Source organism: Grampus griseus (assembly GCF_964374135.1).
Source record: "Grampus griseus genome assembly, chromosome: 1".
NCBI lineage: Eukaryota > Metazoa > Chordata > Mammalia > Artiodactyla > Delphinidae > Grampus > Grampus griseus.
Genome location: NC_139017.1, coordinates 155,411,053 through 155,438,786, shown reverse-complemented (window position 1 = coordinate 155,438,786; position 27,734 = coordinate 155,411,053). Strand labels below are relative to the sequence as shown.

General features: G+C 36.6%; 1 protein-coding gene across 9 annotated transcripts in view; it reads left to right on the top strand.

Moving 5' to 3' along the window:
- The window catches only part of ZMYM1 (zinc finger MYM-type containing 1), a 35,063-nt gene extending 11,957 nt beyond the window's left edge, over window positions 1-23,106 (top strand). For 4 of the 9 annotated variants that reach the window (XM_082678562.1, XM_082678561.1, XM_082678564.1 and 1 more), the window contains 7 exons: window positions 1,062-1,134; window positions 1,339-1,588; window positions 8,015-8,189; window positions 11,189-11,342; window positions 12,230-12,367; window positions 12,547-12,581; window positions 12,936-16,327. In XM_082678562.1, the coding sequence (XP_082534688.1) occupies window positions 1,062-1,134; window positions 1,339-1,588; window positions 8,015-8,189; window positions 11,189-11,342; window positions 12,230-12,367; window positions 12,547-12,581; window positions 12,936-15,242 (3,132 nt within the window). In that variant the 3' untranslated portion in view covers window positions 15,243-16,327. Of the gene's footprint in view, window positions 1-1,061; window positions 1,135-1,338; window positions 1,589-3,026; window positions 3,126-8,014; window positions 8,190-11,188; window positions 11,343-12,229; window positions 12,368-12,546; window positions 12,582-12,935; window positions 16,328-17,864; window positions 17,920-18,626; window positions 18,987-23,088 lie in introns of those variants that run through there. The other 5 variants (XM_082678568.1, XM_082678569.1, XM_082678567.1 and 2 more) reach the window with 5 other exon arrangements.
- The last annotated feature ends 4,628 nt before the right edge of the window (window positions 23,107-27,734 follow it).

Below are 27,734 nucleotides of genomic sequence, written 5' to 3'. Positions count from 1 at the left end.
TATGCAGGGGCTGGTTTATCAGTTGAAAATCTTAATTCCTTCCCCAAAGCCGTTGACCAAGTAACAACAGGGTGTGCAGTAAGTGCTGTAGTGAGCATATGCAAGAATATGAGAGAAGGTTGGACTGTTTGGAAGTGGGTTTGGGGGTTGATAAAAGGATTGCTTAGGGTATTATGGGCCTAACTGAGGTTAACACATTTTTGTTTTCATTTTTCTTAACTTGAAACAATACAAATAATTACTTATATGTTTTTATGCTGCTGTCTCTATTAAGTAGTAGAATTATTTAGTACATTTTAAATTCTTAGAATTTTTCTTTATTATTTGTTTATCCAAATTAGTTTCATATTTATCCTTAAACTTCTTTAAACATGTCAGATGCTAAAGAACCTATAAAGGAAAAACTGAATCAAGCTGTGAGTGTTTTGTAAGTAGGGCCAAATTTCCTTAGAATGTTTATATATGAACCAGCTGAAATTTATAGTGAAATGAAAAGTAATTTCATTTTTAATTAATTTCTAGTATTCTGTTTACAAATAGCTAAAGTAAATCAATACCAAGTAAGGGTATGACTCCCACTGAGTTGGTGACAATGGGAATATTGTCCATCTAGGAAGTACCCATTGCTCCTTCAGCCCGTGGACATTCAAAGACATAGATCAAGTTTAGGTAAATTGCCTGCTGCTCTGAAAAAAATCCTCCTTCGTTAGACTCATTCAGCCTAACCTAACAATTTTTGTGTTTAACGACTTTATGAAGACAATTAGCTATTGGTGATCAGAACAAGAAGGGAAAATAGGATCATTGAGTATGTCTACTCTCTTTTTGTAGTAGCTAGTGAGGGACTCTGTTAACAAAACTTTATAAAGTCATATCTAGGTACAGTAGGAAATATTGTAGTAATTGATGGGTGTTATCAGCCAAAGGTCACCAAAAGGGTAGTGCTTACTTATGTACCATGGTTCAATTCAATTATGCAATTCACTGAACAGACTTGAGCATAATATATCATTTTCTATTGATTGACTGGTCGTTTTCATTATTTTTCAACTCTTTTTTAGGAGTATTGTCAAGCCCAACAGCCCAAAACTCAGGAGAATGACCTGAAAATAAACACTACGTTTTCAGACAATGGTAATAGAATTACTTAAGTTAATCATATTTATTCTGACCAATGTGATAGCCAGTTTATTCTGCTTTTTTAGAATGCCTTTGAATAGTGCATTGATTGTTTTGGGTTTCAAGTCCAAGAGAAGTAACCTCTATGAGATAATGGAAGAATGCATGCTTAATATTATGTAAATACTAATTTTTTTCCTTCCTGTTTTGTGTTTATAGCTTCTCCGATGACTACAGGCATTCAGCTTTCTCTGGCATCATCTGGCATGAATAAGATGCTTCCCTCAGTTTCAACCACAGCTATTCAGGTTTCCTGTTCTGGCTGTAAAAAAATTCTTCAAAAGGGGCAAACTGCTTATCAGAGGAAAGGGTCTACTCAGCTTTTCTGCTCCACACCATGCATCACTGAATACATTTCATCTCTCAATTCACCAGCTCTTCCGAAGAGAACTTGTTCAAACTGCTCAAAGTATATAATTTTAAATTATGGCCCCTTTTACTTCCCTACATAGATCTTGATCAGAATCTTGGTTGTAATTTTCTGCATGTTTTTTTTTTTTTTTTCTGAAGAAGTAATCACCTAGGTTTAGGTAAAAGAAGCTACTTCTGCTTTTAGTTCCTCTAATAGATTCTTCAGAAATAGTTTTTTTTATCAAGAGATTTCCAGAAATTAAAATGATAGGAGCTGTGTTTCTCTTCACCTTTAAATAATGACTTCTGAAACTTATTTTCCTATTCTTTTCATTTGAAATTCTCTGTAAGTGGGGTTATTGTGTGCCCATTATATTTTATCATTTAACTGTATAGTGAGCAACCTACTAAAAATTTAATCATATAACAGTTATTTTTTTGACCTTCCAAGGTGTAAAGTTATTTAATGTTTATCTTGTAATGGCAAGTGAAGTAGTTTAATTGTTTTGAAAATTGAATAGCCTTAGGTAAACATAGATGTATGTATGTAATCTTTTTACGTTTTCTGTGAACTATTATTGGGGTCTTTTTTGCTAACGTTTTTACATATGTAAAGCAATTTAGATGAGAAGAAGGGAAGTAGTAGTGATTTCATAATGTCCAGAACTTTGAACACTACACTAAGATGTCTAAAGGATCAGTGCTTTGAGAGTCCCATAGTATTATAATTCTGGTTTGTTAGCACTCATTAAATGCTAGTGTTAAGTTTAAATGTCTTTGTTTCAGAACAAGAAAACGCATAGGCTACCAGTTTTGCCAGTAAATATAAGTTCCTTTCAGATAATATCTTGTTTTGGAATCAGATTGCCACAATTTGAATCTTGCTTCCTCAATTTACATTTTGCTACTCTATGTGATCCCTGAGCCACTATACAGCATCATCATTTGGGAGCTTGTTAAAAATGCAGAATCTCAGGTGTCACCCAGGCCTATTGAATCAGAACTACATTTATCCCCAAATGATTCATATACGTGCTAAAGTTCGAAAAGCATTGAGAACTTCTTTTTTAGTATTCCCATCTATTTTGTTAAATGTATGTAAGAATTTTGATCATTAAATAATATATTTAAGTGATCAAAATAATATTTGCATGTAATAAGAACCCAGTAAATGTTGGCTGTCACTATTATTCTCTTAACAAACTCACATACCCTTTATACTGGTTGCTTCAGCTCCTCATTTGGCTGCTGCTTCAGGAGTTAACCTTTGCTTCAAGTCTTCCTCCCCAGAACTCTACTTACCTTTCTTTTGTGCTTTGTAAACCCTTTAACACTATACTTTGTCCTTTTTCTTTTTTGCTGTGAGCTGTATGGCACTCTCTTCAGCATGCTTTCTTTCTCTGCAGAGTCATAAAACTGGAAGGGACCTTAGAGATCATCCAGTCCAAATATTTTCTTTTGGTTTTGAGGAAACTGAGGCTCTGAGAAGTTAAAGTATCATGTTGCTGTGTTTGGAGTTTACCCATTATACATCTTCAGCGGAGCTCCCAGACAGATGACAGATTGAAAAGGCTGAAGCAGGAAAGATTTAGTGTGTAAGTTGTTCTCTAAGGCAAAGAAATCCAATATGAACAAAACATGAAATAAGTTTTACTTCCTTTGGAATAAAAATGTTTTGATAGAAAATACTATTTTATAGGTTGGTGGAAATGTGGTACAGTGATGCGTAGGCTGCGAGAGGCTGTCCATTGTTCAGAGTAACCTTTACTGTTTTCAGAACTTTTTACTGTACATTCATTAGCCTCTTGTATTAGTTATGTAGTTCTCAAGATTTTAGCTAATTATCAGTTGAGGTTTTTGATGAGGTTTTTTTTTTAATAGTGATTTTAAATCTGTTCTGAGTCGCTATAGGTTTTTTTTTTAATTGAAGTATAGTTGATTTACAATGTTGTGTTAGAGTCAATGTAGTTTTTACTATGTTTCATGAACCAAATGAAAGATAACTTTGAAAATGACATTTAAAGTCATGTTAGAAAGATAAGACTGTTCTTTTGAGAGCTATGTATTTAAGTGTATTTCTGTACTTCTGTATCCCAATTGAAGCTAACCAGAGGTCCTGAAAGAAATTAGTGGAGTTTAAAATAGGCCTATGCACTAATGATGTAACACTTATTTGTAAGAAAGTTGTTCAGACCTATGCTCAGCCTTTGGTTAAGCTAATTTTAGGCACTTTTAACAAAATTCATTTTTGATTTTTTTTTCTTTAAATAAGGCCTTAGTAGATTAGAAGCTAGCAATCTAATATGCTAATAGCAGTATAAGCCAATAAGCATTTTCAGACTTCAGTGCTTCTGCCAGTGCTATTTCTTCTGCCTTCCTTCCCATCTGGCTAATTTCTTACTATCTTAAAGGTCTGCCTCAAATATCTGTACCCTTTGTCTATTCCCATACCATTCCTTCCTCTTATTCCCCCCAGCCACCCAGATAATTGTTCCATGGTCTGTGTTTCCATAGTGTTCATAACTCCCAAAACATTGATTGTAAAATTAATGTTATTAAAGAATTGATAATGCTACAGTTAGACTATGAACCTCTTGACATTAGGGACCAGATTATACGCATTTTTATGTCCCCAAGGCCTAAACACTGCTTGGCACACAGTGAATCCTAGAAAAAAATTTGTCACAACTCAGATACTGCATGTAGAGCTACATCTTAAGCCAGTAAAATGACTGGTGTTGTGATAATGAAAATTAACCTGTAATTTTGGTGCTGTTTAAGGAGGCAGAAAGATTATAGTACAGATAGTCCCTAACTTACAATTGTTCTACATAATGATTTTTCAACTTTACAGCAGTGCTAAAGCGATACACATTCAGTAGAAACCTACTTCGAATTTTGAATTTTGTTCTTTTGCTGGGCTAGTATGATAGTATGCAGTATGATATTCTCATGATGCCGGGCAGCGGCAGTGAGCCCCACCTCCCAGTCAGCCACGTGATCACAAGGGTAAACAACCCATACACTTAAAATCATTCTGTACAACCATTCTGTTTTTCATGTTCAGTACCATATTCAGTAAACCACATGATATGTTCATCACTTTATTATAAAACAGGCTTTGTGTTAGATGATTTTACGCAAGTGTAAGCTAAGGTAAGTGTTCTGAGCACCTTTAAGGTAGACTAGGCTAAGCTATGGTGTTCTGTAGGTTAGGTGTATTAAATGCGTCTTTGACTTATATTTTCAATTTAAGATGGGTTTATCTGGACATAACCCCATTGTAAGTCAAGGAAGATTTGTACACTAAAAATTTGTAAATATTGAGGTTTAAAATAGTGTTGATTTCAGGAGTATTTCATCTGGAAAACTATTATCCTGAAAGATTGATATTCTGAGGGATCTAGGTAGCCAGATATCTTGGTATTTCCTGTAGTAGCAGTTCTCACATTTTCTGGTTTCTGGACCCCTTTACAATCTTAAAAATTTTTGAAGACCCAAAGAACTTTAGTTTTTTTTTTTTTTTTTTTTTTTTTTTTTTTGCGGTACGCGGGCCTCTCACTGTTGTGGCCTCTCCCATTGCGGAGCAATGGCTCTGGACGCGCAGGCTCAGCGACCATGGCTCACGGGCGCAGCCGCTCCTCGGCATGTGGGATCTTCCTGGACCGGGGCACGAACCCGTGTCCCCTGCATCGGCAGGCAGACTCTCAACCACTGTGCCACCAGGGAAGCCCAGAACTTTAGTTTATGTAGCTTACATCTACCTATACATATATTGTGTTAGAAATTAAAACTGAGGAATTTTTAACTATTAACTCATTTAAAAGTAATAAACTCTGCATGTTGACCTAATTTTTTTTTTTTGAATAATAGCGTTTTTTAAAATTTAGGAGAAATTTTAAGAAAAATTTAGTGAGCACTGTTTTATTAGTTTTGCAAACTGCTTTACTGTCTGGCCGGGTTCTCATATCTGCTTCTGCATTCACTTGGTTATAAAATGTTGTTTTGGTTGAAGTCTGAAGAAAAGCTGACCTTACAAATAAGTATTTGGAAAAGGGAGGAGTGTTTTAATAGCATTTCATATAATTGTGGAAGTTCTTTGATACTACAATTTTCTTAAAGGATACTACAGTTTCTTAAAGGTTAGTTACAATGTAGAATCTGAAGCCATATCAATGAATTTTTTGTACTGTCACGTTAAAATTTATTGGTCTAGGGCTTCCCTGGTGGCGCAATGTTTGAGAGTCCGCCTGCCGATGCAGGGGACACAGGTTTGTGCCCCGGTCTGGGAAGATCCCACATGCCACGGAGCAGCTAGGCCTGTGAGCCATGGCCGCTGAGCCTGCGCGTCCGGAGGCTGTGCTCCGCAACGGGAGAGGCCACAACAGTGAGAGGCCCGCGTACCGCAAAAAAAAAAAAAAAAAAAAAAAAAAAATGTATTGGTCTATTTGTACTTTGCATTGTTCTTCTACCCACAACTGATTTTTGCTTCATGCTATCATCATTTGGAAAATATTGATTCCCTGAGGTATGCAGATCTAAATGTCGTGTTTCATTATGCAATATTTTAAAAATCACATTTTAGAAAATATCACTAATCTCACTAAGAAAGTCTACGTATTAGGAAGCTATCAAGCTGGAGGTTTTCCAAAATTCTAATTTTCAGTGAAAGCTCATATTTTATCATTGGCAATAACTACTGCCAGTTGTTTTCCTTGAGGTAACAGTCTTACTTTATTCATTTTTGAGAAAATATCTGCCAGATACCTACTTCTGGTTAATAGTTTCCCTGATAGTCATTCTTTGAAATAAATAGGTATTCCATGAAAAAAGTAGCTAACTCAGTTATTTATTTGTTTGTTTGTTTATGGCTGCGTTGGGTCTTTGTTGCTGCGCGTGGGCTTTCTCTAGTTGTGGCGAGCAGGGGCTACTCGGGGGCTTCTCTTTGCGGTGGCTTCTCTTGTTGCGGAGCACGGGCTCTAGGCACTTGGGCTTCAGTAGCTGTGGCATGTGGGTTCTAGAGCACAGGCTCAGTAGTTGTGGCACACAGACTTAGTTGCTCCGTGGCATGTGGGATCTTCCCGGACCAGGGCTCGAACCCATGTCCCCTACTTTGGCAGTCAGATTCTTAACCACTATGCCACCAGGGAGGTCCCCTAACTCAGGTTTTAACTCTTAACATTCCTACATGAGATTTTCCTTGAAACAACCATCATACTTTGGTGTGCAAGAGAAATAATTTATGCCTACGTCCCATTTCATCTCACAGAATCTTAAAAAGATGTACTGAAGGATTGAGTTTTAATAAAGTAAATAACTTACAACAAATTCATGGTTGTGAATAGTGCGAATACTGGTACCTTTTGGCGTCACTGCCTTGATTTATGCTAAATAAGGCTCTGGCAGTTTTACCCACCATCGCTTTTTTTTTTCCTCCCTATTTATTGAGGTGAAATTCTTATAACGAAAACCATTTCAGTACCTTTTAGTACATTTACAGTATTGTACAACTACCACCTCTATCTAGTTCCAAAACATTTCTATCATCCCAAAGTAAAATGCCTTATCTGTTAAGGAGTTTCTCCCCATTCCCCTATCTTCACTCCCCTCAACCCCTGGCAACCACCAATCTGCATTCTATCTATGGATTTATCTATTATGAATATTTTATATAGACGGAATCACAACTTGTGACCTTTTATGTCTGGCTTCTTTCCCTTAGCATAGTGTTTTCAAGATTCATTCATGTTGTGGCATGTGTATCAGTACTTCATTCTTTTTTTTTATAGCCGAATAATATACCACAATTTGTTTATCCGTTCATTTGTTGATGAACATTTAGGCTGTTGCTATCTGTTGTAACTGTTAGGAACCCTTGTGTATATGTACTTTTTTGAGTACTTTTTTTCAGTTCTTTGGCGTATATACCTAGGAGTGGAATTGCAGGGGCCCACCGTTGCTTTTGCACCATCTGTTCAAATGTCAACACAGTGAAAAAGGCAAATAACATGTTAATATTATGAAAATAGTTTTGATCCTGTGGACCTCCTGAAAGTATCTGGAGAATCCCCAGGAATTTGTAGATCAAACTTCTAAATCCTCTGTCTTGTAGATTCCAAAGTTTGTCAGGTATGAATATGTGATTTCTCGTCATCACTCTATAATCACTAGCACCAACTAATACAGGCAAGGTAATCCTCAAACTGTACTATCAGATGTGTTTATAATCCTTAACGTTATAGATGAAGAAATTAACATTTAGGGAATATAAATGACTTAATCACTGTTACTTAATGTAAGTGATAGAACTAGATACCAAATTCAGGTTTTCTTATTTCAAGGCTGATGTTCCTACTATTTCACAGTTCTTCAGGTAAATGAAACAACAGGGGAGAGGGTTATTTAAGGGAGTGATTTAGCTTATGAAAAGAAAGAAATAATTGTGGTAAAAGAGTTTAATGGTACCCTTGTTATTTATTTTTAGAGACATTGTAAATCTAAAGGATGTGATCAGTATGCAGCTGGAAGATACTACCACTAGCAAAACTTTTTGCAGCCAATCTTGTCTTTCATCATATGAAGAAAAAAGAAAACCATTTGATACCATATGTACTAATAGCATTCCAGCCAAGTGCAGCATGTGTCAGAAGACTACTGTTGTAAGTTGCAATATTTCTTAACCTTGAGGGACTCTGATTATTCTGCTTAAATATCAGAGTTTTTACTAAGTCTTTTTTTTAAATCCTAGATTCAGTATGAAGTAAAATACCAGAACATGAAACGTAGTCTTTGCAGTAATGCCTGTTTTTCAAAGTTTCACTCTGCTAACAACCTCATCATGAACTGTTGTGAGAACTGTGGAGCTTACTGTTCCACTAGCTCTAGTCTGTTCCATATACTTCACATGGAAGCACAGTCTCATTACTTTAATAGTTCAAAGCGTATTACAGCATATAAGCAGGTATGAATAAAGATCTATTGCATAAAGTGAGGACCACTCCATTTGAATTTGATTGCATAAGACTCAAATGAAAAATGGAAGGTTGAGTTCCTTCCATTAGTTGGCTTGTGAATGTTTCCACTTTAGGAAACTGGAGGTATAGATATTAGTACCATTGGGAATATTTTTCGTTGGTAAGATGATGAAGGAGATGATATAAAAGACTTCTGACAGTTGTTTTTCACATAACAATTCATGATAAATGCTGCATGGAGATTTTCCTAAAGAATCTCAGGGTGATGATCTTGTCTTGAAGAAAAGGCAATCAGAGGGAAGCTTATTTATAAGTTAGATAGCAAGCATAACAATAGTCTATTGGTCAGTAGGACTCAACCACAGAAATGTTTTTTAGTTTTTAATTCCATGTATTTCTTACACCTAAGCAAGGTTAAGATAAATCAAGAATGTCACATGCTTTTTTCTGAATCAGGAGTCCTAGTAGGCAATAAACCAATGAGAAATAATCCCCTATTTCTGATAGGAGAGCCTTGGATGGGTGGCTCTGAGAGCAGAGAAGCTGGCCCTGCTTTGCAGGACTAAGTGAGCTGAACACAATAGTGGTCTGAGCCCCTTTCATGAGGTGGACTGTCCCATGTCTTGCTTGTTCTGGTGACGCTTTGAGACCCAATTGTATCCCTATAAATTCTTCCTTAAAAACAAGCAACTGAAGATGGGAGTCTTAACAAGCCACAGTTCAAATAGGTCATTTGTGAGCCACAGCTTTTCTATGACAGAATGCCCACACCATGAGAGTACCCTGCCTTGGGACCAGAAATGGGAGAACAGAGAGCATAGAACCCTTTGTCTGAAAGCAGTTAATGCCATTCCTTCTTTTCTTTCTTTACCCCTCACACTCAATAAATAGACCTTCTCCTGTTTTTAAGAGCCTGTATTTGAGTACTCAGTTATTCCGCATATGTGATGGGGCACGGCTTATTTGGCTAGATGAGTTAAGAAGCACCACCTAACACTATGCCCTGCTGCATTTAAGATATTGTGTGATTGTGATAATGTAGAAAATCCATATTGTTAGTGAACTGTAATCAAGAATTAGATTCCCCGGCGGTCCAGTGGCTGGGACTCTGCGCTTTTACTGACAAGGGCCTGGGTTCAGTCCCTGGTCAGGGAACTAGGATCCTGCAAGCTGCACAGCGTGGCCAAAAAAAAAAAAAAAATTAGTAAAGCACTCAAACTTATGAATCCAAAAATGCAAAAATGGGGTGGCTTTTTATTTTAAAAAGTTGATTGGTATAATTGTAATTATTTTGGCCACATCTTTTTAAAAATTAATTAACTTATTTATTTATTTATTGCTGCGTTGGGTCTTCACTGCCACGTGTGGGCTTTCTCTAGTTACAGTGAGCAGGGGCTACTCACTGCACGTTGTGGTGTGCGGGCTTCTCATTGCGGTGGCTTCTCTTGTTGCGGAGCATGGGCTCTAGGCACGTGGGCTTCAGTAGGTGTGGCACGCAGGCTCAGTAGTTGTGGCGCGTGGGCTTAGTTGCTCTGCAGCATGTGGGATCTTCCCAGACCAGGACTTGAACTGTGTCCCCTCCATTGGCAGGCGGATTCTTAACCACTGCACCACCAGGGAAGCCCCCAAAATTCTTAAAAGTATAAATTTCTGGGTCAACATACAGGGATACTTTAAATATTGATAGATATTAATGTTTTGTGAATCTTCTCAACCACTGTGCCACCAGGGAAGTCCCTGGCCATATCTTCTTACTAGAGTACATTAGCTAAGTATTAGCTTTCCCACATGAGTAATAAATTAGTTATAAATTATACCACTACTGTTGGTTAATGTAAACTTTGGTGAGTTGTTATATTTCGTAAAATATGAAAATTCCTACTAATAAGGGACAAAAATAGTAATTTTCAAAATTACACTCTACTTTTTGTTTCATTGTTCCTTTGCCAATATCCCATTCTTTCCCAGAAAAAGAAAATCTGTGTAAGATATTTTCATTTGTCTTTGCACTTTGTGTACCCCTAAAAGCTGTTCCATTTCATCATTGTCGTTAGTGTTAACTTAGTATTAAGTCCAGGAATGATGGCTCCTGTTTCACCCGAAGAGTAGGTGGTGAACCTCCCCATTTTCTATCCTTTTCCTTTGCAACCTTACTGCTTACAGAATGCACTATGTTCTGTACCTCTTACTGCTTGTGTGCTGCTTTTTTACAACGTGCTTGAATTTTCACCATGAAGTTAGGCTAGCAAAACAGTGTTTCCCACAGCATCTTGTAATGTGTGTTAGGCACCCTTTTTTGGTTCCTCCTTAGCACTAGTAAAAGGCTTTCCTTAGTTGATGCGCAAGTTGGCATTAAAGACAGACCTGTAATTATAAGACTTTTGTTGATTTGTCCAGTTGGCTTTAGTTGCCTGGGATGATGAACATCTTTTATGACCACTTTCTTCATTGCTTGCATATGTATTGTTATAGCTATTAATATACCTGACAAATAATACAAATAGTTACCTAATAGATTGATCAGTTTCCTTCATTTTAGTCATTACAATCTATAAGTGCCTTTTTTCTGTTTTTAAGAAAATACAAAAATATGACTTCATTGTTATTATAATATTTCAACTAAGCAATGGTTGTGAGCATATGTCATATACCAGGAATATGAATATTATTTTACTCTCTAACAGAAACCAGCCAAAACACTTACATCTGTTCTTTGCAAATCACTGAAACCCTCAGACGAAATGATTGAGACTACCAATGACTCGGGGAAGACAGAGCTTTTCTGCTCTGTTCATTGTTTCTCTGCTTACAGTAAAGCTAAGATGGAATCTTCTACAGGTACTATTTTTTTTAGCAGTTACCAGAGATTTAGTAACTGTTGAAGAATATTACTGCTTTCCTTTAATTTATAACCTTGATTCATTTCTAAATTAAACTGACTTAAAAGTCAAAACAATCTAAAACTTGTTTCAAAGAACAGTTTCCAGTATTTTTGCATAAAAGGAAGACTACTTCATCACCAGAGATTTAATATTTATTTGTAAAGATTGTCATATTAGAATATAGAATCTTCTAGTTAGCCCTGCTTTGTAAAAACAAGGCTATTAGTTACATTTTTCACATGGAGTAGAGCTAGTCGGAAATACTTTGATGTTCACTAATAGAAAGGGACAGAGAATCCAGAGCCAACTGTGTATTCTATCAAAGAGCCTCATATAGGACCAGTGGTGCTAATTTCATAGACGGTGGAATGAATGATTCCCCTGGGGCTTGTGCATCATGCAGACTGGCTTATTATAGAAAGCTCTTTAATACTAGCTTAGACACCAACTCAGCTCCATTCATATTGAGTTTATGAATCCTGGAATGGTTAGAAATGATACCCATTAGGAGATTCTCTAGCAATGTTCTTCATGGGTAATTTCACAGTAAAGATTTGCTTGACAGTTCAAGCAAATAGTATAAAAGGACTGATAAACTGCGTGCAAAGGTAAAAGATATAAAATGATGGGAAATGTAAATTATCTGTTTAATGTTGATATTAATCTTATCCTAAAGAACCTGGATATTCCTAAGCCCTAATAAAAATTACTCCAGTACCCACTAATACTTAAAGCAATTATTGATAGATATTTGCGTTATTCGTTGAAACACTTGTAATTAAACAGTGCTTTCTGACTGATTGATTCTGCCTGGTTTATAAGATACCATTTAATTTTTATCAGTAAATGTTTCCATGGTGCATGATGCTTCAACAGATCTCCTTTCTCCGAAGAAAGATACAACTCCAGTTATAAGCAATATAGTGTCATTGGCAGATACTCATGAAGCCCTGCCCGTCATGAACTCTGATGTATTACAAGGTAAAAATTGATGTGACATTCTTTGACATATACACTGTTTTGCCATACTTGATTAGAATATAGAATCTGTCTTTAAGTTTTCTTTTGGTTGCCTAATATGAAATAAGCAATTATATAGTTAATGATGCTATTTTATAGATTATGGTATAAGATCTAGAATTTATGCTTTATTTTAACAGGTACAGTTTCTTCAGTAACAGCAAATGTTGAGGATGTAAGTTTTATTCTTAATTGTTTTTGCTACTATCTTTTTTAAGCTTTCTTTTATAAACATATTGTGCATGTGTGTATTTGAGCATATTCATTCCTGATTTGATCATAGAGCTCAAAAATGTAGAGCAATAAACACCTTTTGTTATTCACGTTCAGTTTCCCAAATCTCAAGTTTGACTTGAAATTATTAATAAGAATACTAAGTTATAAATAATTGTTAATGTTTCCCCCTAGTGGAGCTCATACTGTTACTCACCCATTGATTTTTTTTGTTATTAGAATGGATATGTTCGATATTTTAATTGATTATTTGAAAAGTGTTCAAAGAAATGTTATTTTGTCATTTTCTCCCAAGATTTCTAAGACTTCACCCAGTGAATCAAGTAATGGTGTTGCTAATAGTAATGTGGAACAGCCAAGCCTTGCACCATCTTCATCAGTACTCAGTCAGCATACAACTGGCTCCAGTATAGAAGTACAAAAAGATCATGTGTCAAACCAAGATGCTACAAACAGTATGAAATCCATGAAAATAAGAGATGGACTACGTCACCCAAAATTTACATCCAAAGTACAAAAAGTTAAAGGTAAATCACGAAGTATTAAAAAATCTTGGTGTTCAAATTTTCAGCAATTAGAAAACAGTATTAAAAAGGATGTGATATTCTGTTATTCGTGTCAGTTGTTCTGCCAAAAAAAATTTAGCTATGGAGGAGAGTCATTTGCAGCCCAAGGAATTTCCAATTGGAAAAAAACTCTGGAAAAATTCAGAAAGCATGAAAAAAGTGAAATGCATTCAAAGTCATTGCAATTTTGGAGGGAATACCAGTTTTGTGATGAAGCCGTTAATGACAGTTTATCTAATCATTCAAAACAGATTGAGGGAAATAAAAAGTACCTAAAGCTTATAATTGAAAATATTTTATTTCTTGGAAAGCAGTGTTTACTCTTAAGGGGAAATGACCAGTCTGTTTCATCTGTGAATAAAGGCAATTTTTTAGAATTGTTAGAAATCCGAGCAAAAGATAAAGGAGAAGAAATATTTCGACTTACGAATTCACAAGTTGACTTCTACAATAGTACACAAATTCAAAATGATATTATTGAAATAATAAAGACTGAAATGTTACAAGATATTGTAAATGAGATCAATGTCTCCTCAGCTTTTTCAATAATATGTGATGAAACAACTGATAGTGCCACTAAAGGGCAATTCTCTATTTGTGTAAGATACCCACAGAAAACATCAAAGGCTATATTAATTAAAGAAAGATTTTTGGGTTTCATAGATGTTGAAGAGATGACTGGGACCAACTTACACAGGAGTATTAAAACTTACCTGCAGCAAATTGGAGTTGATTTGGATAAAATACGAGGCCAGGCCTATGATAGCACCAGTAACTGGAGGGGAAAATTTAATAAAATTGCAGCAGAATTCAAGAAGGAAGAGCCAAGAGCTTTATACCTGCATTGTTATGCACATTTTTTGGATTTGGCGGTGATTAGGTTTTGCAAAGAAGTAAAAGAGCTCCGAAGTGCTCTAAATACTCTCAGTTCTTTGTTCAACACTATTCATGGGGAAATGTCTGTAAATTTTCAAAACATTTATAAGCTAAGTCAAAACAAAACATGCAAAAAACATACATCACAATCATGTTGGACAGTCCATGATCGTACGTTACTATCTGTGATTGAGGGTCTTCCAGAGGTTATTGAAACACTGGAAGTTCTATCAAGCCATTCTTCAAACACAAGTTTAGCTGATGAATTGAGTGATTTGTTGGCATTGGTTTCCAAATTTGAATTTATCTTTTGTTTGAAATTTCTTTATCGAGTACTAAGTGTTACAGGAATTCTTTCCAAAGAGCTTCAAAGTGAAACCATAGACATTTTTTCTTTGTCTTCAAAAATAGAAGCAATTTTGGAATGTTTATCATCTGAAAGAAATGATACTTATTTCAAAACTATCTGGGATGGAGCAGAGGAAGTATGTCAAAAAATAACCTGTAAAGGTTTTGAAGTTGAAAGGCCTTCATTTCAGAAAAGAAGAAAAATTCAGAAAACAATAGATCCTAGCAATTCAGACAGTATGTTTTTTCCTACCTCAACAGAAGAACAATATAAAATTAATATTTATTACCAAGGCTTGGATACTATATTACAAAATTTAAAATTGTGTTTTTCAGAGTTTGATTATTGTAAAATGAAGCAGATTTCAGAACTGTTACTTAAATGGAATGAACCGTTAAATGAAGCAACAGCTAAAGATGTCCAAGAATTTTATAAACTTGATGCAGACATCATCCCAGAACTTAGATTTTATCGGCAATATGCAAAGCTCAACTTTGTCCTAGATTATGATTGCATCAGCTTCAGCAATCTTGGCCATTTGTTTATTCAGCATGGTCTTCACAATAATATTCCTTGCATATCAGTGCTATTATATATTGCTTTGTCTTGGCCAGTTACTTCAGCAAGTGTTGAAAATTCATTTTCTACACTGTCTCGTCTTAAAACATATTTATGTCATACCAGGGGACAAGAAAAGCTTAGTGGCTTAGCCCTAATGGCTGTTGAGCAGGAATTGGTAAATAAACTGATGGAACCTGAAAGACTCAATGGAACTGTGGAAAAGTTTATCCTACAGGTGAAAGAAATATAAAACTTGCTAACTTGAATTTACCTGAAAGAATTTTGTATTTCTGTTGGCTATCAGTTTTTTTTTTTTTTTTTTTTGGCTATCAGTTTTTATTTCAAATTTTTGTCTTTTAAGAAAAGAAGTTTTTTCATCAGAACATGTAACATTCATTTGGTTCAAAATTCATGACACAGAATGATCTACAGTGAAAAGTTTCCTTCCCTTTTTTAGTACCCAGTTTCCCCTCCCAGAAGTATTAACTGTTTTTTAAATATCCTTCTGGAGATACTTAATCATAAATGTACTGTGCAGTGCACATTGTTCTTCAGCTTGCCGTTTTCACTTAACATGATTTTTTGAGATTGTCCCATATCAGTACATAGAGTTTCTTGATTCTTTTTTTAATAACTGCGTAAGATTTAATTGTATGGATGTACCATAATACATTGGAGCAGTCCCTACTGACAAACATTTTCTTTCCAGTCTCTTACTCTTGCAAATAATGCTGCATTTAATAACCGTGTACATAGGTCATGTTGCACATTAGTGAGTTGCTGTGAGAAAAAATTTTAAACTGAAGTTATTAGGTCAGAAGATTTGTACATTTTTATTTTTCGTAGATATTGGCAAATTGCTTTCTATAAGGATTGTATGATTTTATACTCCCACCAACGTGTGAGAGTTCCTATTTCCTCGAATCTTTATAAAGTATTAACAAACATTTTGATCTTTGCCAGTCTGTTGAATAATGATATGTTAATCTCTGTGGAGATTAAATCTCAATAGAATTTTTTATTTTCACTTAAAAATAAGGTTGCGTATCTGCTTGAGCCATTTGTATTTCCTTTTCTGTGAAACCTCATATATTAAACATTAAAACTCTAAATATCGCTGTGGTTTTGGTTGACTTAGCTGGGTGACACAATAGGAATTCCTAATCTACTTTATGAAAATATGACTAATTTTCAAATAATTCTGAAAGAAAGAATTCTTTCTGTCTTAACACTTTAGAAAAGTTTAGATAACAAGGGAAATGTGTTCCTCAGAGATTTGAAAGAATTTAGTGGTAGATATATCTGAGGCTGGTTTTCTTTTATAACTTGTAATTTTTCTAGAAAGAGCATCTATTTCATTGAGTCCTTCTTTCAAATGAATTTGCTTAGAGTTGTAGAAAGTATTCTCTTAATTTCTTCTATATACCTATACTTGCTTTCTTCATTGATCTTCTATACACATTTTCTTTCTTGATTAGGCCAAAACTAGTGATTTATTTTATTTAGTTGTTTTCCATACACATTCTTAGGTTTATTTATCAATCCTACTCTACTTTTTAATTATGGTTGATTTTTAACATAAAAATAAAAGAACGTAATAATTAACATTTAGTTCTATTAAATCCTAACATTTTGCCATGCTCCAGATTTTTATTTCAGAAATAAAATATTATAGATTGGGTTAAAGCTCCCTTGTAAATCTTTTCCTGATAATATTTCTGTTTTTCCACAGAGGCAATGATTATTTGGTGTGCATCATTCCATGCTTATATAATTTTATACTTAATACATAGCCTTGTTGCACATGATTGTAAACTTTATATAAAACTTTAAGTTGCATTGTGCTTATCTTTCTGCAATTTGCTTTCTTTCACTCAGTGTTGTTTGAGATTTATATGTGGATTTCTAGTTTGTTTATTCTAATTGCTGAATACCATTCCATTATATGAGTATACAAGTTCATCCTTTATTTATTTATTTATTTATTTTGTGTGCGTGCTGAAATTTTTTTTTTTAACATCTTTATTGGAGTATAATTGCTTTACAGTGGTGTGTTTCTTTTGTATAACAAAGTAAATCAGCTATACATATACAGATATCCCTGTATCTCCTCCCTCTTGTGTCTCCCTCCCACCCTCTCTATACCACTCCTCTAGAGTGGACATCCTTTATTTAAATGGATATTTTATATGTCTGATTTTGCATTTTTATAATATTCCAGTGATCCTTTTTTTTATATAGTATGCACATTGAACAAATATTTATTGAGCAAGTACAATATACTAGATGCTATTTTAGCTGCTGGATATCCAGCAGAGAATAAAATAAGGCCTTGACTCCAATGAAACTTGGCTTTCTAATGTGGAAATCCAAGAAAGATATTAGAAGAGGTTGCTTACCAACTCTTCATGTAGATAGATAGATGATAATACAGAAAAGAATATTTGTATGCTTCATAGCATAAAAGATGAGGCTTTGAGAGCTGTGGCCACCTGAGGCTTTACCCTACTGGCCCACAAGTTGGGAAGGTCTGTTCTAAGGTACTTACTTAGAGGTGGACTTGATGGGCCAAGGCTATGTGCATCTTCCACTTTAATTAGACTTCTCAGTTATACCATTTTTCTACTCCCACCCACAGTATCTGTGTCTGTTGTTCCACATCCTTGCCAACATTTAATATGGTCATTTTACTCTTTTTAAAAAATTCATTGATTTCTACTTTAATAGAAGGCAGTTAATCTTTAGTATTCAATGCTTATTGCTTACATTTTCATTCTTTTCTGTTTGGTAATGAAAGTGCTTAACACTATGAACTTTCCTCTGAAGTGACATTTGCCTACCATGTGTTCTTCTCATTTTCATTATTTTCTAGCTATTCGCATTTGTGATTTCTATCTTACTGTGGAAGCAAGAGTTAATTTCAAGAGGTAGGGTGGTTTTTTTCCTTTTTTTTTTTTTTTACTTTTTTAATAGTCTACTATAAAGCCAGTAAAATAAGAGCTAGACCTGAAAAAGAAAAAAAGGATAACTACAGTAATTAAAACAGCTTTCCTGGGAATTCCCTGGTGGTCCAGTGGTTAGCATTCAGTGCTTCCACTGCTGGGGGCCTGGGTTCAATCCCTGGTCGGGGAACTAAGATCCTGCAAGTGTGGCCAAAAAAAAAAAACACACCAGCTTTCTTTGTTGAATACCTACTATGTAACCTAGTACTTTTCTCAGTGCTTTATGTTATTTCACTTCTCACAACCTATTATTTTATGGGAGAAACTAAGACACAGAGGTTAAAGATCACATAATTAGTAAACAGTGAATCTAGGATTTGTACCCAGGCAGTGTGACTCCATAGCTCATGCTTCTAATCACTGTGCTCTACTACCTTTTATATAAACTGTTATCACAGATATTCCTAAATAAAAAATTAACTACCAGAAGTACATTGAAGAATAGAAGATGACAGAAATAGCAGTGTATTTTTTTAATCTCCCAAATCCCTTCATAAAAGCAAAAACCCATGCATGGCATCTATAGCAAGTCTTGGTGACAAGGTATCCCCACAATCCCAAAATAAAATTAGATAGTGACAAACTCAAAAGCAACTGTAAAACCTGAGTAGTGCCATTTATCTGTATGGAAGGTCATGGATGAAAATCAGTGGGACGTCTGATGGCCTTGAGAATAGATCTCCCAAATCAACAGGTTTCCACTGGAAAGCATGGCTGGCCAATTTGAAAACTGCAGCCAAAAAGTGACCTGGAGATGCCAATTTGCAGGTGAGTTAAGGGGACTGTGCTAAATTCCAAATTTGTTGGAGTAATCTAGGTCCTTATGGGCTCTTGAAACTAACAAATGTAAGCTTCATTCCAAAACAGAACCGTTTCAAGGAGAAACTGCTGGCTGTATACACCAAATTCTGCAGGACAGGGACAATAGGGTCAAAGGAAAGACAGTGTATAGTGTGAAGTGAGGGAGAGAGGCAAAGGAAGCAGGTCTCAGAACTAGGTCATTTATTTTAGTCACTTTGTGAAAATAATAGTATTTCATGAACCTTGAAGACGGAAAAGTTAATTCTGTCTCAAAAGTACAGGTAAATGTTTCACTTAAAACTTAGCAACAGAAAAGAATTGTGAAATATACAAAATTATAAGAATAAAGAACAGTAAATCCTTACAAAACAAAAACCTGTTTCAAACCAAGCTAAAAGAAATTAAATGATAAAAGCTATAAAAGAACTATAAACAAGAATTAGAAAAACTCAGATGAGTGGATAAAAGAAAGGTTTAAAAAGATAAATGACAAGAATTCAGGAAAGCATTAGAAATTAAAAGAAATAAAAGTCACTGTAAAAGTGAAAACTAATCTAGAAGGAACTCAAAAGTGAATAAACAATGGATAATCCCTAAGAGAAATAGAGGGTGGAAATGGAAAGAAGGAAAATGTTTTAAATCAAGAGAAGAGTGATATCACATATTGAAAACCTGATATCCATATAAATAGAGTCTGCAAAGAAATCCAAAGCAATGGGAAAGAGCAAATACTAAAAACTATGTGCCAGTTATTATGCTGTTTTCTATGCACCCACCCCTCTATACTCGGCTTTGTGGTGATCATTTCTGCTTTAGCAGGATTTATGTTAGCCTCTGCCAATAGGAGTCACTAGAGGGAGACTGCAAGTCTGAAGGAAAGGATTTGTTCCATCCTGTCTACTTTCTGTGAGCTTTATGTCTGCTTGTGGTTCTTGTGAGCATTATGCCAGCAATGCTGTTTTCATCCAGCACTTCCTTCCCTAGCAGGAGCTGAATGTGGTTGCAGTTTCTATTACACTTGCAGAAGCCTTATCGTCATGCTTCCTTCTGTCAGAGACACCTGCAGCCCCTCTTCAGGGATCTAGGTCTTAGGCCCAAGCTCAGAGACCAGCACCAGCATCATCCCTCCTCAGAGCTGTAACTTCCAGCTCCATGAGGCCCCTCTAAATTTAAATTCCTATCTCCTTTCTTTGTTCTCTCATCTCAGGATATTAGCTGCTACCTCCATGACATCTTGATGTTCTCTTTATCCTTTCAGTAACTTAGTTAACTTTATACTTAACGTGTTTTTACATTCTCTCTGTTCAGATAACTAGTATGGCTTCTGCTTCCTGACTGAACCCTGGCTGATGCACTGAATTCAAGAGAACTTGATTGAAATTAGAAAGACTTTATGTATTGAAAAGACACACTGTGCACCTAGGAACACTGACCCAGGATGGTCAGTGCTGAGTAATGGCCTAAAAAAAGAATGAAAAAAATTTTAAAGGGTTTTTTGAAGAAAAAGTCCTTTGAGAGTCCATGCCAAAAAAAAAAAAAAAAAAAGCAGGTATAGGGAAGGTAAATCCGATTATTTTCACACTTTTCCATAATGACACTATGCCAAAAGACAATGAAGTAATGTGAACTTACTCAGGATTTTATATCCAACCAAATGGACTTTAAAGCGTAAGAGTCACAGGCTATCATCAATATGCAAATTCATGGAACATTGTTTCCATGACCCCTACCTGAGGAATGTATTAGAATAGGGTTCAGATAACCAGATTGACTGAGAGGCACTGATGTAAAGCATGGTAAAGTTTTGCAAGTATTAAATGACGAATAAAATTAAAATAGTACCTTGTTTAATTAATGCATCTAGGCAATGATCATCATTGGCTGCTAACATCACTAATACAGCCAGACATTGTGTACTTCTAATAGACATATTCACCAGCTGAGATATGCATCCTTCTCAGAGGTCTGAATTTAAGGACTCTTCTTCCAGGCTTCTAAGTATTAATAATTCCAACTTCTCTTTTTTCTCCCAGTCCTAGCAGCTTCCTACAGTTGCTGCTGCTGTAATACCTTAGTGCTCTAGCCTTTCTAGTTCTATAGTTCAAACAACATGTGGTTCCAGTCTCCTGGCTGGACTTTGACTGATATAGCACTACCTATGAAGTAATCTTGCCAAATAATTTGATCTTGAATCTTATCAAGACCCTAGATCTAGCTGCATGTTTACTGGAAATACAGTGGGTCAGAGGAACATATTAAACAACATCAATGGGATTAACCAGCAAAATCCAAATCCTAGGAGACTGCACAGGATAAACAAAAAACTTTAACAAAAACTTACAAGGAAAACATAAGATGGCAGAGAATCCTATAGATTAAAGAAGTAGGAGTCATGTCAATGAATTGCAGTGTGTAAACCATGTTTAGATCTTTAAGCAACTGTGAACAATGGATATTTGTAATGACGTTGTGGTTATGTGTTTTTTTTTAAATCACTTTTAGGGACTTCCCTGGTGGTGCAGTGGTTAAGAATCTGCCTGCCGATGCAGGGGACACAGGTTCGAGTCCTGGTCCGGGAAGATCCCACATGCCGCGGAGCAACTAAGCCCGTGCACCACAACTAATGAGCCTGCGTTCTAGAGCCCACAAGCCACAACTACTGAGTCTGCGTGCCACAGCTACTGAAGCCCGCATGCCTAGAGCCCATGCTCTGCACCAAAGAGAAACCACTGCAATGAGAAGCCAACACACCACAACGAAGAGTAGACCCCTTACCACAACTAGAGAAAGCCCGGGTGCAGCAACGAAGACCCAACGCAGCCAATAAATAAAAAGTCACTTTTAGACAAAAATACTTCAGGAATTAGTGGATGAAATTACATGAAATCTAGGGCTTCAGAATAATAACGGGAGGGGGGGGAGTACTTGAGGGTCAAGATGAAACAAGATTGTCCGTGATTTCATAGTTGTTGAATCTAGGTGATAGGTACATAGGGATTCATTGTATTGTTACTCAGCTTTCTTTTTTGGCTGCATTGGGTCTTCATTGCTGCGCACGGACTTTCTCTAATTGTGGTGAGCGGGGGCTACTCTTCATTGCGGTGAGCGGGCTTCTCCCTGTAGTGGCTTCTTTTGTTGCGGAGCATGGGGTTTTGGTGCACGGGCCTCAGTGGTTGTGGCTCACAGGCTCTAGAGCACAGGTTTAGTAGTTGTGGCGCACAGGCTTAGCTACTACGCGGCACGTGGCATCTTCCCGGACCAAGGCTCGAACCCGTGTCCCCTTCATTGGCAGGCGGATTCTTAACCACTGCGCCACCAGGGAAGTCCCTGTTACTGAGCTTTTACGTGTGAAGTTTTCTATTATAAAAAAATTTTTAAGTGATGCACTATTACCCATTCCAGTTCATCTCAAGAATGTAAAGGTGTTTCAATATTAGGAAATTTATTTATGAAATGCAACAAAATATATCAAATTAAGAAAATGATATCAATATATACAATAAAAGCATTGATAAAGCTTTAACTTTTGTGCCTGATTTTTAAAACCTTGGTAAAATTAGAATTAAAGGTTTTTTCTGTTAACAATAAAATGTTGGTAATATATTTATTAATGTGTATGTATAGACCTAGACAATAGTATGTATAACATCATGCTTAAAGGTGAAATACTGGGAGCACTACCACAAAAGTATCAGAAACAAGACATAGATACTATCAACCATCTTATGTAACACTTTTAAATTAAGATATTTTTAGATAAAGTAGCAAGAAATAATACAGAAGGATCTCATATATCGTTCACCCAGCTTCCCCCTATGGTAACATCTTGCATAACTATAATACAGTATCACAACAGGAATTTAAACATTGATACCATCCACTGATCTTATTCAGATTCACCAGTTTTACATGTACTCGTGTACTTGTGTTTACTTTTATGCAGTTTTATCATGTATGGATTTATGTAATCACCACTATAGTCAAGATACGAAACAATTCCACCGACACAGTGCTCCCTTGTGATACTTTTATAAGTACACCAACCTTCCTCTCTCCCTTCTATCCCTAACCATTGGCAACTACTAATCTATACTCCATCTCTATAATTTTGTCTTTTCAAGAATGAATGGAATCATAGAGCATATAGCCTTTTGGGACTGCTTTTTTCACTCAGCATAATACCCTTAAAATCTACCCAAGTTGTTAACGTGTCTAAATAGTCCACTCCTGTTTGTCCCTGAATAATGTTATTGATGTACTTGTTTAACAGTTCACTATTTTTTTTTTTTACAGTTCACGCTTTGAAGGACATTTGGATTGTTTCCAGTTTTAGACTATTACAAATAAAGCTGCTATGAACATTTGTATACATGATTTTTGTGTAAACATAAATTTTCATTTTTCTAGTCCAAATGCCCAGGAGTACCATTGCTGGTACAAACAAAAAAAACAAAAAAAAATTGCTGGTATAAAAAAAAAACAACCAAAAAAAATGCCAAACTATTTTCCAAAGTGGCTGTACCATTTTACGTTCCACCAGCAATATATGAGCGATCCAGATTCTCTACATCCCTTGCAACATTTGATGTTGTCACTACTTTTTATTTTAGCCATTCTGATAGGTGTGTAGTTATATCCCACTGGAGATTAGATGATAGATGATAGATGATGATAGATAGATATAGATATATATACCCCCATTAATTTGCATTTCTCTTAAGGTAATGATGTTGGGGATATTTCCATGTGGTTATTTGCCATCCTCTTTGGTGAAGAAGTTGGCCTCAGCTAGAAATATCGACAGTTCATCCATTATAACAGAAGAAAAAGAATATGTAGGTACAGGGACTTCCCTGGTGGTCCAGTGGGTAAGACTCTGCACTCCTCATGCAGGGGGCTGGGGTTCGATCCCTGGTCAGGGAATTGGATCCCACATGCATGCTGCAACTAAGAGTCCGCATGCTGCAACTATGAGCCCAGATGCCACAACTAAAGATCCTGCATGCCACAACGAAGATCCCACATGATGCAACTGGGACCCGGCACAGCCAAAATGAATAAGTACATTTTTTTTTTTAAAAAAAGGAAAAGGTAGGTACAGATGTAGGTAGGTGGGGAGATATGACTGTAGAAGCTTGTGAAAGTTCTGAGTGTTTCTATTTTCTCAGTGAAACAGAAAAGGTCATCTTCTGAAAATGAGGATGAAAGAAGAGGCATTGGAGCTTTGAAGAAAGAGGATATGGCATGAAATAGAATTTAATAAAGACAAAAGTCGTGTGGTTGCTGGGCAGCAAAAAGGGATCCCTAGAGATCAGTAAGCAGACTTTAAAGACAGTCAATGTATATGGATTAGACAGAGAATTGGATTTTATCATGACTTTGATTTTTGCCAGATGAGTTCAATTAAGCAGAAGGCAGGCAGAGGAGTTAGAATGTATGCAATGCCAAATTAAACTTATCAGTATTAAGTATCTACCAGTTTCCCGAGTGCTTACCATCTACTAGGAACATTAAAAAGTAGCAAAGTATTGAAAGTAAACTTCTTATCTCAATCCATTCTTATATCTAGGAAATGGTGTTAACTCTTCATTCTGCTCCCTCTTTAGGCAGGCCAAATCTTCTAGGGAGATGGCAAGCGCAATAAGCACGCTGAAAAATGTTTCTAGATTACTACAATCCCAGGCCAGCTCACATGGGACAGTGGTAGAGAGCCTCCCTGTGAGCCTCCTTGCCCCTTTTCTTTAGTTCAAGGTTTTCTTCATGCAGTGATACTTACAAAATAGCAAACAGTCAAAACAAGGTGGGTATACAATTACGTGCTTCATTAATTACAATGACATTACTTGAGCCCTCAGGAGAAGCAGCACAGCTCCAATACCCTGAAAGTTCTCCAACACGCATGTTTAAATTTATATATGCATACAAAACCAAAAGCCCTCTCTTCTTTTTCCCTTGTTTGACTCCACCTGAGTGTCCACCAGTATGTCTCTTGGTAGAAGTCTATACCAGTTCCATGGACTACCCACTTTCACGCCCCAGAGACCTTTGCTTTTACACCCATCTTGTTTTATTACCTTTATTAGTATCTGCTCAGTTCTTCCTTAATGCTAGTTATAATGTTAGTTGGTTTTCCTCCAAATATGTGGAAGGTATATTTTGCTTTTTAATCAAAAGTATGCCCCCCCAAAAAAAGTATGCCCCCCAATATATATATATGTGTGCGTATAATCTATTGCTTCTGTTTCTCTGAAGAACCCTAAGATGTATATACTTATTCCACTAAATAAAATGAGTCCATAGAAAACCAAAGAAAATCTTTTCTTTAGAAAAAAAAAAAAAAACTACTGAAACTCATATAAAGCAATGAAATTTAAAATATGACGTCTATGTAGGAATGGATAGTTCACTGGGCCAGATATATAAAGAAATCTAGTATATGATGAAGACAGCTGAACTAGTGAAGGCAATTTTGATTTAACAAGTGACCGAAGCAATTCTATAAAGCAGTGTTGGTAACTAGAGTCACCATGCTATACATTAGATCCTCAGACATTCATCTTATAGCTGAAAGTTTGAAGTGGTATTTCGGGGTTTTGATTTGCTTTTTTTGTTTGTTTTTGGCCAGACCGAGCAGCTTTTGGGATCTTAGTTCCACGACCAGGAATCAAACCCAGGACCCCTGCAGTGGAAGCTCAGAGTCCTAACCACTGGACCACCAGGGAATTCCCTGCACTTTCTTATTGACTAATGATGCCAAGCAACGTTTCATGTACTTAATTGGCATTTCTGTATACCTTCCTTGCAGAAATTTCTATTTAAATCCTTTGCCTATTTCTCAATTGGGTTTATTTTTCACATATTCTGGATACAAGTCCCTAACCAGTTATGATTTACAAATAGTTTCTTCCATTACATGAGTTTTCACTTTCTTGATGATGTCCTTTGAAGCAGTGATTAATTTTGGTAAATCCAATTTGCCTTTTTTGTTGTTCATGTTTTTGGTGTCATTTAATAATCTAAGTTTTATAATTTCATTCTTACATTTAGGCATTTCACTCTTTTTTAGTTAACTTTTGTATAGGTGTGAAGTAAGGGTCCATATGAAACTTAGAATCAGCGTTATCAATTTCAAGAAGTCAGCTGGAACATGGTAAATGAGTAAATTATTTTGGGGAATGCTACGTCAGTGAACACGGAATGTTTTTCTATTTGGATCTTTGTCTTTTTCCCCTCATTCCCTCTTACCTCAAGCACGTTTAGAACCCAACCCACTTTAGATGCAAAACATTACATGCCTGATAAACCATTTGTTAAAAATCTTGAGGACTGGGGCTTCCCTGGTGGTGCAGTGGTTGAGAGTCCGCCTGCCGATGCAGGGGACACGGGTTCGTGCCCCGGTCCGGGAAGATCCCACGTGCCGCGGAGCGGCTAGGCCGACGAGCTATGGCCGCTGAGCCTGCGCGTCCGGAGGCTGTGCTCCGCAACGGGAGAGGCCACAACAGAGAGGCCCGCATACCGCGAAAAAAAAAAAAAAAATCTTTGAGGACTTGGTTTGAGCTTAAGCTCCCCACTCGACTCCCCAACACACTTAAAATACCAACTAATCAACATACAACCCTGCTAGGCAGGGAATTTTTTATTTTTTTTTTGGCTGCACTGGGTCTTGTGACATGCAGGATCTTCAGTTGCTGCATGCAAGCTCTTGGTTGTGGCACGTGGGATCTAGTTCCCCGAACAGGGATGGAAGCTGGGCCCCCTGCATTTGGGGTGCAGAGTCTTAGCCACTGGACCACCAGGTAAGCCCCTAGGCAGGGATTCCTATTATAACATCATTTTAAGAGGTTATGGAAAAACTCAAACTTTTTGGCCAAACCAATATACAACTTGTCCAAGTTAAATGGTCTCTCCCACGAATCCCAATCCTCAGTCCTAAGGATCTATTACTAATTTCCCCTTGTGGACTCCACAGTCTAAAAGCTTACCAAAATTAACAATTTCCTATTCTCTATAAAATATAAAAATCCTGGACCTGTTGCCTGTGAACCCTGATGACTACTAAATTTATTTGAAAATGCCACATGCTCCTTTTTTGTCTTCGTGCAAGTTCGTTTATGTACACCCACCTTTTACCCCAATGAAGAAAAAGTATGTTCATCCTATTGATGACCAAACTGCAGTTCAGGCAACTTGCCAGATAATGCAACTGGGCAAATTTCAGAATACTTGAACTCCAGTAGCAAGACCCCGTAACTCCTAACCAATATATTATACTGTAGATTTTTGCCTTGAGACCCATAAAGATGCTAAGCAAGCTGGCAATCAGAAAGGAGTAACAGGGCTTCCCTGGTGGCGCAGTGGTTGGGAGTCCGCTTGCCGATGCAGGGGACGCGGGTTCTTGCCCGGTCCGGGAAGATCCCACATGCCGCGGAGCGGCTGGGCCCGTGAGCCATGGCCGCTGAGCCTGCGCGTCCGGAGCCTGTGCTCCGCAATGGGAGAGGCCACAACAGTGAGAGGCCCGCGTACCGCAAAAAAAAAAAAAAAGGAGTAACAGTTGAACCAAGACATGGACTCAGATGATTCTTGATTTGGGATCTCTCATTTGCCTCTCTGAAGATATGCCAATCACAGATAATCAGAATGATTATGAACACTTAGAGCAGGATCTTGGGCCTCATCCCTGGTACTGACTATACACAGCTTTTCAAAGCAAATTCCATGGGACCAGTGACTGCTGTGGCTTTCAACTCTCTCCCTTTGCAGTTACAAGGGAATTCCCCAGTGATCCAGTGATTAGGACTCTGTGCTTCCACTGCAGGGGGCACAGGTATGATCCCTGGTCAGGGAAACTAAGATCCTGCAGGCCATGTGGCACGGCTCCCCAAAAAAAACAAAACCAAAAAAAAACACCAAAAAGCAAACCCCGAATTACTTTTAATACG